The sequence below is a fragment of the Drosophila bipectinata genome, chromosome 2L, assembly GCF_030179905.1.
Source record: "Drosophila bipectinata strain 14024-0381.07 chromosome 2L, DbipHiC1v2, whole genome shotgun sequence".
NCBI classification, from domain to species: domain Eukaryota; kingdom Metazoa; phylum Arthropoda; class Insecta; order Diptera; family Drosophilidae; genus Drosophila; species Drosophila bipectinata.
Genome location: NC_091736.1, coordinates 18,198,300 through 18,212,457, shown reverse-complemented (window position 1 = coordinate 18,212,457; position 14,158 = coordinate 18,198,300). Strand labels below are relative to the sequence as shown.

The window sequence follows — 14,158 nt, the reverse complement described above, 5'->3', positions numbered from 1 at the left end:
GTAAGGGCCCCAATTCCCCTACCACTTTCCTCTTGAAATTGTTGTGGAATTTCAATACAAACATTTGACATAATTTCTATTTATTTGGGATTAGCTCATGTGAATACAGGGCGCACGTGCTATTTTTTCTTTGTTTTTAATTGTTCTTAGTATAAATATTTCTAATCTTTCTGACAAAATTTCGGGAATTTCGACTCATAATTCAAATGGGTTTTGACCTCATCTATTATCAAAATTCTTGGAAGAAGCTCTTTTTTCAAATGAAACGTACTTATCTCTAACTTTTTTTTAATTAGGTGTGAATAATTATAGTGTACAATATTCTATTAAATTCAGTGTTTAAAAGGCCATTATGAATCAGAACATTCCACATTCTGACGAAAATGGAATCTTGAATGTCAGAGGTCGACCGGCCAGAAAGTGAAAGTTGCTCCAGAATGCAGAACAGGGAACAGTGAGTCATGGACCCGGGACCCTCTGCTGTAGGACATAAATGCCAAAACAAATGCCGGCGCAGGATAATATCCTTTTTCCAGGAATCGTACGCTGATTCAAGCCTCCCATTCTGCCAATGGGGGGGTCTGGCAGTCGGATGGGCCCCAAGTCACACACACACAGATATCGAGCGGTTCGTGGATTTTCATTCATAAAAGCGGAAAAGCTTTTCCGAGGAGACCGCACGAATTCATAGGATGAGTCATTACTAAAAGCACTTTAAGAAATTTTATTATTTACATTTAAGAAAAGACTCATTTTGTTCTCCAAAACTCTATAAATATTAAAAATAATTCTTAAAAATCACTTTTTGGAAAAAACTAAAAATAAGAAATTCTGTAAAATTTATTTGGAAGCTTATTGGATCACTAACAATGAACCTAATCTCGACTGTGGTCAGTTATGAAGAATTCGATCATCATACTAAGATTTAGTTGGAAAATGTGAGCGACGTGACTCAGCACAGCTATAAGCCGACTTAAGCTACGACTCTCTTAAAAAGATTTTGTCCCTAGCGTTTGGTTTCTTCTCTCTCTCTCTTTTAAGCGTAGCTTAGATCTTCAACAATGTTGTTTTTTTGGTAATTTTGCGTCGGAGACTCCAACAGCTCTTCTAAAGCTCTACTAAAGCTTTGGGTCTTTGTGGGGACAGCTCCATATGATATTGAAACTTTCGGTGTAGACCCTCTTTTTATTTTAGTAAGTCGTTTAGTTAGTCTTCAACTCGCTGGCTTCGAGATCGGTTGTGCGTGATTCCGTGGTTTTATCACCTTTACTACCTTTTCGTGTTTCCTTATTTATCTTTCCGTCGTGCTCAAAGCTTTCGAGTTGTCTCTCGATATCGGCCTCTCTCTTGGGGAGACAGGTTGGAATACCAGAAAACCTGTGGACTCGTCTGTTTGAGATAAAAGTAAAATAAAAAGTAAAAGAGCTGCACAAAATCGTATAAATTCAATTGAGCTCCGAAAGTTTCACTTGCTTTTGAATTACGAGAAAAAAACAACTGAAATAGCGATACGCTGCCTCATAACAGCAAATAACACAAGCACGTATTGATAATTTCGATTTAAAACGAGCGTTTTACCGATTAGATTACACGGCACATCGAAAAACCTAACCAGGCACCCACTAGAGACCAAAGACCAGAGACGTCGCAGGCATTACCAAAATATTTAACAAAAACAAAGTCGAAATCGAAAGGGTGAGAGGGAGAGCGCGAAAACAAAATATTAAAATTAAAATCCGCCGCGCCAGGGTGATCGCATAAAAGCATAAAATAAAGCCCGGAATTCCCTAAAACGACGTCACATCCCTGCGCGGCGCGCAGACTCTCTCTCTCGATTTCTTACCTTTTCATTAGTTTCTGTTTCGGTTTCTGTTCTCCTCCCGTCAAAGTTTTGCCGTTTTCGCTGTTGTTGTTATTGGCATTGTTATTCCGATATTATCGCACCCGCTTTGTGCCCGCGCAAAAATTAAAAAAAAGACAAGAAAAGATAAAAAAAAAAAAAGTTATTTTTTTTATATATAAATAATAAGCGCAACCGGTTTCTGTAATAGTTGTCGCTTCAGTGTGTGTGTGCCAACACTTTTTCAACTACAAATATTCATATGACTTATTTGCTCGTTTTCATTTAACTAATTTGCATAACGGCACCATTTTCGAAAATTCTGATCGATTACTAACACTGCTCCACAAGAGGAGCCCAGCCCGCGGAAACGCAAAGTGCATACTATTACTTTGTGTATTTATTGGCTTGTGTTGAATTTTTGCAGGTGCCCGCGATTATTAGCAGTTCGAGTGATCATCAATGCATATAACAAGTTTTCAGATCACTCCTTGACTTCGGTGAGTCCCCTAAAGTGCCGTTAACTATTTTAATCTTTGGACCAATCAGAGGCAGTGGGAAAATCCTCATCGAAAGCATTATTAATTGAGATTCTAGATTGCTTGTCTCTTGGGACAACTTTGTTCGCCAGTGGCGTCAAAATTCGATTTATTTTGTATTGGCAATCAAGATAATTAATTCATTTGTATTTCGTCGTGTATGTATTTACCAACAATAAATAATGAATTTAATGAGAATGTATTTTCCCAAGTTTGGTCCTTGAATTTTGGGGAATACCTTACGATCTTATGAGAGTAATAAGATCCCTTTTGCAGTGTAACCCGAAGCTTTTCAGGGGGCAATTATCCAGTTGCGTATTAAATAATCTACTGTGAATGCAAACGATAAACCGAAATAATGGCCAAAACACCTGTGTACATGGCAGCGCAGTCGCTGTTGGCTTTTTGCCGCTTTAGTGGCGCTGCCGACGACGCGTCGTTGTCCCCAACGAAAGTTTCTTACGACCACGTGTGTGTGTGTGTGTGTGGGGGGTGGGGACTCTGTGGGGACTGGGGGTTGGGAAAAGCTTTTGCCCCACTGAGTTCCACTTGCATTTGTTTTTTGCGGCCACTCAAATAGCCCGGAGAGGTTTCCAATTGTTTCATTCCAAGATCGACTCGATGCCTTCGTGGTCGTGTTCGCGCTCAACTTTAATTCCTTTAATTTCGTTTTCAATTTCTTGGTGGTTCGTGATTTGTTAATTCTAATAAAATAATATTAATCATATTAAGCAAAAGCCAAGCAATAAGAGCGGTTTTGTGACTCATCCAGAAAATAATAAATTAAACCATGTCTTCTTATTGGACCTCGTCTTAATTCGCAGGTAATTGTGGACAGAAAAAAAAACAAAGTTTTAGTTAATTCGGAGTAAGACCGAGGAACTGCAGCCAAGTCAAGTGAAAACCGGCTGCTGACTCACGTATCGAGAGTGTTGAACGAAAGAAAAACAAGGCGAAAAACAGAAATATTTATTTATTTTTAGCAAGTCATCTACGCTTTACAAATCTCGAGTGCTAACAAAGATCTAAGGCCAAGTCAATAGATGATATTCCGTGTATATGGTATGCCTAAGTTTTCCCATATGCGCCCCCCCAGCCAGGTCCCTCTAGTCACGTTAGATACGATCTGGAAGTGGGTAAAGCCCTATATGCAAATCATCAATCAACAGGAATTCTAAATCGCGAGAGAGTGTTGTTGGAATATAATTTATAAATATAAAAATGATAGGAAAGCGTGAACAATATTATTCTGATTGATAATTCTGGATGGATAAGTGTGTGTCACATGTCGGGAATAGTGCTTAAATCCAACTATAAACATTTTCAAATATTAGCTTTTGAAATTCGTCGATAATCCCACTTTATGGGGCTGTAAACTTCAACCCCCCAGCTAGAACCACTTTTATAGTTTCGGATGGAACTAGTTCCATCGATTTGTCAGCATGTCGGTTATTTATTTTTATTTGAGCTGTAAATTGCTTGACGCCAAAGATCGTTAAAAACATTTGCCTGTCTGGGTCTGGACATTGGCAGAACCCGTTCCACGGGGGGCTCCAAAGACCTGAGGAATTTTTGGCTGCTTCTGCCTGCTACTTTGATGTTGATCTTAATCTTAATTTGTGGTGCTGGCGCCAAAAGAACTTTTTTCTCTGTCTTTTCGCTATTTCGCTATAGGAAATTGCATAAAATTAGCATATTAAATGATCGACCGAATTGTTTTTATTTTATTTTGTTTATTTACCTTTTTTATTTTTCGCCAAAAAGTCATAACTGGCAGATAAGCGACGCCGATCGCTGGGCATCCATTTCGCCCATTAAAGGAAGAGGCGTTCAAGTTTTATGGGTTTGAGGCCTACGGTTGGTCCTATTTAACCTCTTGTCTTGCTAACGTCATTGCATTCTAAATTTGTACATTTAATCTTACTTTTGGTTATCTTGGAGTATTGTTTTTAGAATTTATGTGCCATCCACACCTGGTCACTATCAGTCTGAACGATACGCTTTTCCGCCCCTATCTGATGGGCTGCGATTTGGCTGCTTTATGAATGGTTTTAATCGCCTGTCGGTTTAGCGGATGATATAATCGCCAATCGTATGGGGAATTGCTAATATAAATATATTTGGTCAGCTAATTGCCTGGCAAGTGACTTGCCATACCGTTGAGTGACAGTTTCAACTGGCAAATCGATTCAAATTGAGGGAAATTCCAGTATTTGGTTTCCTCAATTCGGGGGAACTGCATCCCAGAGGGTAACTGACCTATTCCCGCTCTGTTTATCCGCAGGCCCGAGCGGGAGTCACGCGTTTTCTGAATGATTTTGGCAACAGTGGGTGGCACACGAGCACATTCCTTAGATTTTTCAATCTATATTGTAGCTATAGCTACTTATATTGCATTGTGACTCACTCAGATTCGTGGAAATTCTTCGTGGCCCAGTCAAAATTCAGATATTTTGTTATTAAAAATCTTTCGCGTTCATTCATTTTAAGCAAATTATACAATATATATCCTTCGCCCAGCATAGATCTATAGAACTGTGTTCTTGCAAACTCATTAGAGCCCGCTGAACTGGCGCCAAATACTCAAGGCGGATTGAACGGTGACAAGTGCCGGGCGTTTTCGTTATCCGCTGATTTTGAAGCGGAAATGCCAATATAGCCCAAAGCCCAAAACCATATGCCTACAATATATTCCACTTGTATACAAATATACTCGCTTTGTGTGTTTATATTCAGTGCAAAAACAAACAAACACCCGTGGTTGCATTTTAAGGTATTTTTAATGTACCTATGCATCTTTTGCTTGGATTAGGCATATTTTCTGCAATGCTACATATATTGGCTAATATTCAGATAGAATGCCGAATATACAGCTCATGTCTATGTTTCCATTTCGGTGTTCATGACGTGTTTGAGTCACAGATTCAGAGTGACGCATTAGTATTCTGTGCCAGGCTTTAGTTATTTTATTTCTATTTTATCAAAATTTCGTTTTTTTTTAATTTTGTATCTGACCGGAAGTCTTTAACCGAAATCCTTTATGACGCGTGCCTATCGACGTTGGTCCAATGGTCCGAAATTATATTTAAGGTTATTTTATTAGAGGATTAACTCTAAATACGATATACTACTATTCATGCCGTGCTTAGCTTTAATTTATTCGTTTGTTCCCACAGTATTTCCCAGTAAAAGTATATTGACATTGCTGATTAAGTTTTCAATTAAATTCTACACTAATACACTACAAATGTCACTTGCAAACTCATATTCATATAAGTATGTAGTTGAACAATTTTGAAAATTGGGACAACAAAAGAGAAAATTCCTTGGAAGCTAAAGCAATAAATACACGACACAAAACACGGGCAGATACATATCGCTCGGGCGGGCGGGCAATCACTTTAAATAAAATAAATGTTTAATATATTAAGATAAATAAAAATAGCAGAAAGCTCCGAAGACGACAAAACTTTTTCTGGCGAAGCGTGCCCAAAGAATTCTGTGTTTCTTCCCAAAAACATTTTCCTCGGTTCAGTGTTCAGGCGCTGGGCGAGTACTCAAGACGTATTGCCGAGTGCTATTTCGTCGGTTCGATCAAATATTTCTCTCTCTACAATATCTATAGATCCGAAAATATATAGCAGCACAGCTATAGCGGGCAGATCGGTTCAAGAGCAAGCGACAAAACACAAAAGAGTTCATTTGGTGCGGTTTTCGGAAACAGAAACCCTTCGTATCTCGAAACCCAGTGTTGTCAACACTGTAATTGATTAACTATTTTGAAATATCGAATATCCGGATAATTTGATTCTTATCTGTTGGGAGAGACTTTCCATCAAAGTTCGGCCGTGATAAGTGAAAGGTGATTGATTAACTTTCTACCGAATGCTATTGAACAATATCTGTATATGAAGAACCTATATAGTTTCGTTTTTGTACAAAATTACATATTCTGGCAGTCGTCCAACTGCCGTTTCATATTCACAAAATGCAAATAATTTAGTGACGTAATTCTCCACCAATATTCTATGCCAAAGTTTGATCGGTTTCAACAATTGCTTTGTGAAAAATAAGATTTTTATATTCCTTTCCAAATATAATGTAGGATGACAGCACGTGGGAACTTCGGGTTTGATTTATCATTTATTCCTGTGCTAATTTCGAGCTGAGGCTGTTCCAAAGGTTAATGGCATTGATTTGTTGTTCCTTTAATGAAGACATAAATATTGCCGCCTTCGAGAGCTGTGGCCAGGGAATATGATTTGTAGACCAAATACTTTCAGTTGACGCACAAAAAACATTTGACAGCTGTAGAAACTGTGATCGGAAAATCGAATTCCTCTGGGGAGAAACAGATGTGTTAGATTGGCGAGGAAGTATATAGAGAGTGATATAGAATATCAGAGCTTTTTGGATGTAAAAACTATGTCGTCATAAGTGCATAATCCATAAAATGTTAATCATCAGTTGGAATTAAAAGTCGAGTATTCTTATACCATATAAGATTGGAGTATACCAATCGAATTAGCTCAGATCGGACCAATGCACGGCATTAGTTTTGTCAGCCATTGACGTGTGTAATACCCATGGCAGACCAGTGTCTAGACACGATCAGAGAATAAACTCTGAGGTCATACAGCTACTTAGTCTTCGCCAGAGCATATATCCACCAGGTTCTATACGTATTCGACTCTGGCCGTTGACAATGCGCCATCATTGATAAAATGTTTTGTTTGGATTGCTCCAAACTCGCCAAAAACCAAAATAAAAAGCTCTCCCATCTCCGGGGAGGCCAGTCTGCGAGGCAATCTATATACAGCCACCCATATACCTGGTATATATATATGAGGAGCTGCTGCCGATCCGCCAGGCAGAGTTGTCGCTTTGCGGCCGCGTTACGCAAAAAGTTTATTTTTAAACAAGGCGTCCGGAGCTTTAGCCGGACTATACCGGACCAGACCCGCACCCGGATCTATCCGGCGGCGAAGGAAGAACAACCACTGCACCGAAACTGCACGAGCAGTATGTGCATTTATGAAAACATACATATTCCTAATGACCCCTAAATAGACCCATTAATGTTGTCAAAATACACCACCCACATAGCAAGCAGTGGCCTCCTCGCAGTTCTCCTCATTTTTAATTTTCTTTCAGACTTTTTCGATTTGGTTCGTCATAGCCAACTGGTCAGGAGAAGCACTCTTATGTATATAGACAACTTTGTACATATGTACCACTTCCACCTCATAATTCAGAATAAATTGAAGGGATCTGGGGGTCTTATTTTCGGTTAACACCGTCATCGTCTGGCTTGTCTGGGAGGTCTTCGATTTCGTGCCAAGGAATTGTTTCGGCTTTTGGCCATAACTTTAAAACACAGACAAACACTATAAACTTTGTTGTTGCCAAATTATCTATTTTTAAGTGTTATCTATTCGTTACTCAAGCTGATAGGCTTCGACCTTCTTTAGATGTTTATTTTCAAACAAAACATTTGATTTTTTGCAGTAACAGGCCACGAAATGTTTCCCAACCAGAACAACGTAGCCGCGTCTGGGCCCGGCCCGGCGGCCGATGGCCAACAGAGCCTCAACTACAACGGATTGCCGGCCCAGCAGCAGCAACAACAACAGCAGCAGCAGCAACTGTCACAGTCTACGAAGAATGTGCGGAAGAAACCGTATGTGAAAATCACTGAGCAGCCGGCGGGAAAGGCCCTGCGTTTCCGCTACGAGTGCGAGGGTCGGTCGGCGGGTTCTATTCCCGGTGTGAACTCCACGCCGGAGAACAAGACCTACCCGACTATTGAAATTGTGGGCTACAAAGGACGCGCCGTGGTTGTTGTCTCGTGTGTGACCAAAGATGTTCCGCATCGGTAAGGATCCTCGTTGAATCTGTAACCTATTTGAGGCTAAACTTAAACTTCTTTTCAGTCCCCATCCGCACAACTTGGTTGGCAAGGAAGGCTGCAAGAAGGGCGTCTGTACTTTGGAAATTAACAGTGAAACCATGAGGGCCGTTTTCAGCAATCTGGGCATCCAGTGTGTCAAAAAGAAGGACATAGAGGCGGCCCTCAAGGCGCGTGAGGAGATCCGCGTGGATCCATTTAAGAGTAAGATCGACCTTTGAACTATTTTGTGAAAGAAACTTTACCAAACTTTTACCCCCCAGCTGGCTTCTCGCACCGTTTCCAGCCCTCTAGCATCGACCTGAACTCGGTCCGGTTGTGCTTTCAAGTATTCATGGAGAGCGAACAGAAGGGTCGCTTCACCTCGCCCCTGCCGCCGGTGGTCTCGGAGCCCATCTTCGACAAGAAGGCCATGTCCGACCTGGTCATCTGCCGGCTGTGCAGCTGCTCGGCGACGGTGCTGGGCAACACCCAGATCATCCTGCTCTGCGAAAAGGTGGCCAAGGAAGACATCTCCGTGCGCTTCTTCGAGGAGAATAACGGGCAGACTGTGTGGGAGGCCTACGGGGAGTTCCAGCACACGGATGTGCACAAGCAGACTGCCATTGCCTTTAAGACGCCGCGATACCACACCCTGGACATCACAGAGCCCGCCAAGGTAAGATTCTCAGCCCCAAAAGAGGAATGTATTGACTTATACCATTTTCAGGTCTTCATTCAGCTGAAACGACCCTCGGACGGAGTCCTCAGCGAGGCCCTGGCATTCGAGTACGTGCCATTGGATTCAGGTAAACACACGTTCTGGAATCTTCATCGGCACCTCAAACGGAAGCCCGACGAAGATATTTTTCAGCAGATCCTTTCGTTGGACGCCAAACGGGAGGCGCCTACGATCGAGGTCATTGATTTAGATACACCCAAGTTGGAGGTGCCAGTATTGGAGGCGCCATTTATTAGTCAGGAGGAGCCCATGCAAGAGGAGCCATCTTTAGAGCAGGAAGAACTCCTCCAGCAGGAGCAACTGTTCCAGCAGGAGAAAATTTTACAGCAAGAGGCTTATAGCCAGGAGCCCTCGGGCCAGCAGGAGCAAGTTTTCGATCAAGAGCAGTCATCTATAATTGTCGAGCCCGATCACGGCTCGGATCACTCGCCCGAGGATATGGAGGCTGAGGCACATCGCCTGCGTTCTGAGCAGGAAAAGGAAATCGACACGATCATTGATGAGAAGGTCCGGGAGCTGGAGCAGCTGGAGCTAGGTCAGCAGTTGGAAGCACCTCGCCCACTGTCGGCCAACGACAAGATCACCGAGTGGATGAAGTCCAACGAAATTGAACAACAGCCTCATGAGCCAAGCCCCACCATGGAGGGTGACGTCCTGGACTCCGGCTTGGAGGTCACTCTGGACATTACAGAGGAGGACAAGACCCTCAACGATCTCCTGGAGCAGGTGGCAGAACTGGATGAGATTTACACGGACTACAAAGTCCAGAGGGACACCTACAATAATACTTTACAGAACGAACTGTCTGGCGTTGTTGGACCTGGACAGAAGGGAGGTCCCTTGATGGTGGAGGACAGCTTCGACGATGCCGCCACTTATACCAGCCTACAGATTGCTTTCAAGAATCCCGTTCTCATACCCATGGATGACATAATGCCGCCAACGCCGCCCATGTCCCAGTGTGCCCCTGAAGATGCTCACCAGCACTACGACCCCATTGAGGTTAACTCGCAGTCCCAGAAATCAGAAGCCGCCCCACCCCGGCCAGCACCGCCTCTTCCGATGCCGGCCATCCTGACAGTTCCGTTTCCGCCCGAGGAGGAGAAACTGCCGCCCTTGCCGCCCAAACGGATCCGCAAGCAGGACAGCAACGCTGAGAACCGCTCAATCGAGGCGAACACGGTCCAGGCCAGGCCCTCTACGGCGGAGTCGCCGCTGAACAAGCGCCTGCCTCCGGCGCCCACTCCCAAGAATCCCAACTTCAACACCCTGCCCAGGCAAAAGAAGCCGGGCTTCTTTTCGAAGCTGTTCTCCCGGCGGAAGAGCAAGCCGGAGTTGGCCCAGGACCAGTGCTCGCTGCTAGACTCCAAAGCGAACAGTCGTGAGCCAAGCATAGGACACTTCAACATGCAGGACCCCATGAGGGCGTCGCTCAGGTCCTCAAAGTCGGCTGCTCCCATTATTTCTACTCCAGCTCCCAACAAGTCCAGCCCCGTGAAGGCCAAGAAGCCCGGCTCCAAGCTGGGCAAGCCCGTGGGCCGCAGTGTGAGCAGTGTCTCCGGAAAGCGACCTGCCTACCTCAACGCCGACGTGGTGCACATTCCCCTGAAGGGGGACAGCGCCAACAGCTTGCCCCAGCAGCACCGGAACGAGGCCTACTCCCAGTCCAGCACGATGTCGGTTGGAACCGGTCTGGACAGACGCACAGCCTCCGCCCTCCAGCTGGCGGACATACCGATTAGCGAGGGCGGCATGGAGCTGGTGGCCATTGCCGACCGCCAGAGCCTGCACAACCTGGTCAGCTCCATCGAGGGCCACTTCAACGTCCAGCTGGACCCCAACCTTGATCTGACCGAGGCCGAGCACTTTGCCCTGTACACCAGTGTTCCGCCCCTGGCGGCGGCCAGTGAATTTGACGAGACCTCCGCCTACTACGCCCCCGTGGACGCCGGGGAGATTCTCACGCCCGAGGAGGTGGCCAAGCGGTTGGCAGCAGCCAATGGCCTCAACTAGGCCGCCAATTTGTTAAAACCCATTTGTTGATAGGCAAACGAACGAAACTCTCAATCGAAGCAGGTCGGACACAGGCCAGGAGCCAGGGAGAGCCTTGTTTCCCTCGGCTCTGGCGTCCACTTGCGGGAGGCCAGACCTCCCGAAAAATTTGTATTTGTTTTATATTTGATAATTGTGCTAAAGTATCCTTCCCCAGCAGCCATTGATTGGTTGAATATTTTGTAAGCGATACCAGGCATGAAACCCCAACCAAATCTCGCCCAAAGTGGGTCGAGAATGATTTGTTATTGTCCAGGTTGCCCATTTTGAGGGTTCGAACCGAAACCAACTATTGTATTTAAGCAAATGACTCAATTTTCAGAGTAGAACATTGCGTTAATTGAAACCAAATCCCGAATCTATGTACAACTTGTGTGTATATTTTGTTTTATAGATCCAGCGCACTTGAAGCGGAAACGTCAGAAGACTGGCGGTGATCCCATGCACCTGCTGCTCCAGCAGCAGCAGAAACAGCAGTTGCAACAGACCGACCATCCGGATGGCAGTAAGTCATCAGTTGTCATTGTCCCTGTCCCTGTAATGCCACATAGCTCATTGGTGTTGGCCCCATTTGTGGCGTCCCGTCTTGGGGGCGCCTCTGTCCGCCTCTCTCTCTGTTTCTCGATATTTTCCCCCATCTGTGTCTGGGTCTCCTTGGGTACTTTGTCTTGGGATGCCAGCCATCCAACTGATCCTACCTGGTCGAATAGTGTTCGTATTTGACTTTTTTTTTTTTTGGTATACAAAGACTTAATTGAACTAGTCATCGCCCCTGATGATGTATTAATCGAATAGACTATTAGCAACTATTAGAAATCACTCACTGAATGCACACCCACAATCACGATATTAACAAGTAACTAATAAACAAATAACGAGGAAAGGTCCTTACTATATTTATATATTGATTTACATACATAGTCGAAATTATAGCAATATTTTTGGAGCCGACAGGAGTCAGGAGAAATGAGAAACTTATTTGTAATCAACATGAGACATGAAACATGAAACATGAACATGCAATTTTTGTCGTTTTTTCGAGGAATATTTGATATTTTTATATTAAGAATAAAATTAAAAGTTTGGTAAAAATATTTTGTAAAATATCGTAGCTTAATAAAACAAAAAGAAAAGAAGTTCAAATGAATATTATTTGTTTAAACTTGGAGTTTTTAGATTTTTAGAGAAAGTAAGTTTTGCTCCCAAGTCTTATGAAAAATATTCCTTCTGAGTAAGTTTTTGAGGCTTTTTCTAGTTGGTTTTTGATTTTTTTTATTAACTTGTTTCTTTAAAAACTTCATTTTATTTATGCATGATTTTTTTGTTGTTTATTTTTCAAGTATGTTGTGATTTTTATTAGGTTTTTTTATATTTTTAAATTAAGTTTAAAGCATAAGTTAAAAAAACGCGCTTTCTTGATGACTGGCCCCTTTTGTTTTTGTGAAATTGTTCTACCTCTTTATTTCATTATGCTTGTTTTGTTATTGTTTTTGTTTTTAAATTTTTTTTGTTTATTAATATTTTTTATTTGCTTGCCGCTCTTAGGACAAACTAACATGAATTGCTGGAATGCGCCAAGTATACCTCCCATTAAAACCGAACCGAGAGGTAAGTGCTTAACCTTTATTCGCATTAAATATTAATTGGCTAATGCTGATAACCGATTGCGATTAGATACCTCACCTCAACCCTTTGGCCTGGCGTACCGAGCTCCTCCAGAGCTAACGCCCTCGCCGCAGCCCCTGTCGCCGTCGAGCCACTACAATCAGAACAGCACCCCCTCTCCCTACAACATGGGCTCTGCGGCCACGCCCACCAACGGCCAGCAGCAGCAGCTTATGTCGCCCAACCACCCCCAGCAGCAGCAGCAGCAGTCGCATCCGCAGTACGGAGCCCCCGACCTGGGCAATAACTACCACTTTGCCCAGCAGGTGATGGCGCAGCAGCAACACCAACAGCAGCAGCAGCAACAGGCGATGCAATTCCATGGAAACCCCTTCGGAAATGCGGGAACTAGTCATTGGGAGTCCAAGTTCGCGGGGGCAGCAGGAGCAACGGACATTAAGCCGGCTCCTGGCACCAGCCACAACAGCAACAATCTCAGTAATCTCAACAATCCCTTCACCATGCACAACCTGCTGACATCCGGTGGAGGTGCTGGGGCAGGCGGCAATCTGCAGTGGAATCTGCCCACAAATCATCTGGTAGGTGGAGGAAGCTACCAGAGTAGTAGTCACACATTCTAACCCACATATTCGTTTCCAGCATAACCAGCACACGCTCCACCAGCAGCAGCAGCAACAGCAATTGCAACAGCAGCAGCAGCAACATGTCCCGCCCATGCATCAGTATGATAACAATGCCCCCAGCAACAACAATAACAATAACAACAACAATAACCCCAACAACACCAACACGAGCAACCAAGCGGATAATGGTCCCACGATCAGTAATCTGCTGAGCTTCGATAGCGAGCAACTGGTGCGCATCAACTCGGAGGATCAGCAGATACTGCGCCTCAATTCGGAAGATCTGCAGATTTCCAACCTATCCATATCTACGTAATACCTTATCGAAACGAACCCATTACCACTACGATTGCAACCTGAGCAGAAACCCTGGAGGCAGTACGAGATGATATAGCATTTAGCCCTATCGACCTGGTCGTCGTCTAATTGATTGTTTTAGCTTTGTCATAATTAGAGATAGTGCAACAAAAAAATGTAAAATGTGTGTTTTAGGATATGTTTTTTAAAGATGAATAAAATAATCGTTTTAGCAGTACTTTGCTCTCAGCATTTAACCCATTTCAGATAAGTAAAGTAAATTTTCAATTATCTATAATGATTGGATGGTCTAACGAGAGTTTAATTGTTTAAAAAAAAGTACATTTATTTTTATATAATTCGCACTCAGTTAACGTACGGAGTTGAGCTGCTATTGAAATGAATATACGAGTCGGGTGTGTGATTTTTTTTTTATTTTTTATAAATAAGGTGAGTATCTTTTAAAAGCTACTCTCCTTAAATAAAAACTAACACCCGTTCAAGATGGAGACCCGTCGAGTGGACTTTACCAACATTAAGTGCAATAGTTAC

At 43.4% G+C, this 14,158-nt stretch overlaps 2 protein-coding genes across 6 annotated transcripts; both read left to right on the top strand.

Moving 5' to 3' along the window:
* The first annotated feature begins 1,223 nt into the window (after positions 1-1,223).
* LOC108132342 (REL proto-oncogene, NF-kB subunit dorsal) lies at positions 1,224-13,844 on the top strand. 5 transcript variants are annotated; one of them, XM_017251727.3, is made up of 10 exons: positions 1,224-1,404; positions 2,268-2,340; positions 7,888-8,254; positions 8,313-8,491; positions 8,551-8,945; positions 8,997-9,075; positions 11,455-11,565; positions 12,606-12,668; positions 12,735-13,264; positions 13,326-13,844. In XM_017251727.3, exons 3-10 carry the CDS (start codon positions 7,902-7,904, stop codon positions 13,623-13,625), a joined length of 2,010 nt encoding a protein of 669 aa, XP_017107216.2. In that variant the 5' UTR covers positions 1,224-1,404; positions 2,268-2,340; positions 7,888-7,901; the 3' UTR covers positions 13,626-13,844. The 5 variants fall into 5 exon arrangements, with proteins under 5 accessions (XP_017107216.2, XP_070133101.1, XP_070133102.1 ...); XM_070277000.1 differs by having other exon boundaries at positions 1,224-1,416; XM_070277001.1 differs by having other exon boundaries at positions 1,224-1,539.
* LOC138925754 (embryonic polarity protein dorsal-like) lies at positions 9,082-11,498 on the top strand. The gene has a single exon (XM_070277005.1). It carries the CDS (start codon positions 9,258-9,260, stop codon positions 11,019-11,021), a length of 1,764 nt encoding a protein of 587 aa, XP_070133106.1. The 5' UTR covers positions 9,082-9,257; the 3' UTR covers positions 11,022-11,498.
* Positions 13,845-14,158: the final 314 nt, after the last annotated feature.

Excerpts from the sequence above, each read along its gene's own strand:
- LOC108132342 (XM_017251727.3), top strand. The coding sequence starts at position 7,902 with ATGTTTCCCAACCAGAACAACGTAGCCGCGTCTGGGCCCGGCCCGGCG. Across the intron at positions 8,492-8,550 it reads CCGCGTGGATCCATTTAAGA|CTGGCTTCTCGCACCGTTTC; the intron begins GTAAGATCGACC and ends TTTACCCCCCAG. Across the intron at positions 12,669-12,734 it reads CATTAAAACCGAACCGAGAG|ATACCTCACCTCAACCCTTT; the intron begins GTAAGTGCTTAA and ends GATTGCGATTAG.
- LOC138925754 (XM_070277005.1), top strand. The coding sequence starts at position 9,258 with ATGCAAGAGGAGCCATCTTTAGAGCAGGAAGAACTCCTCCAGCAGGAG.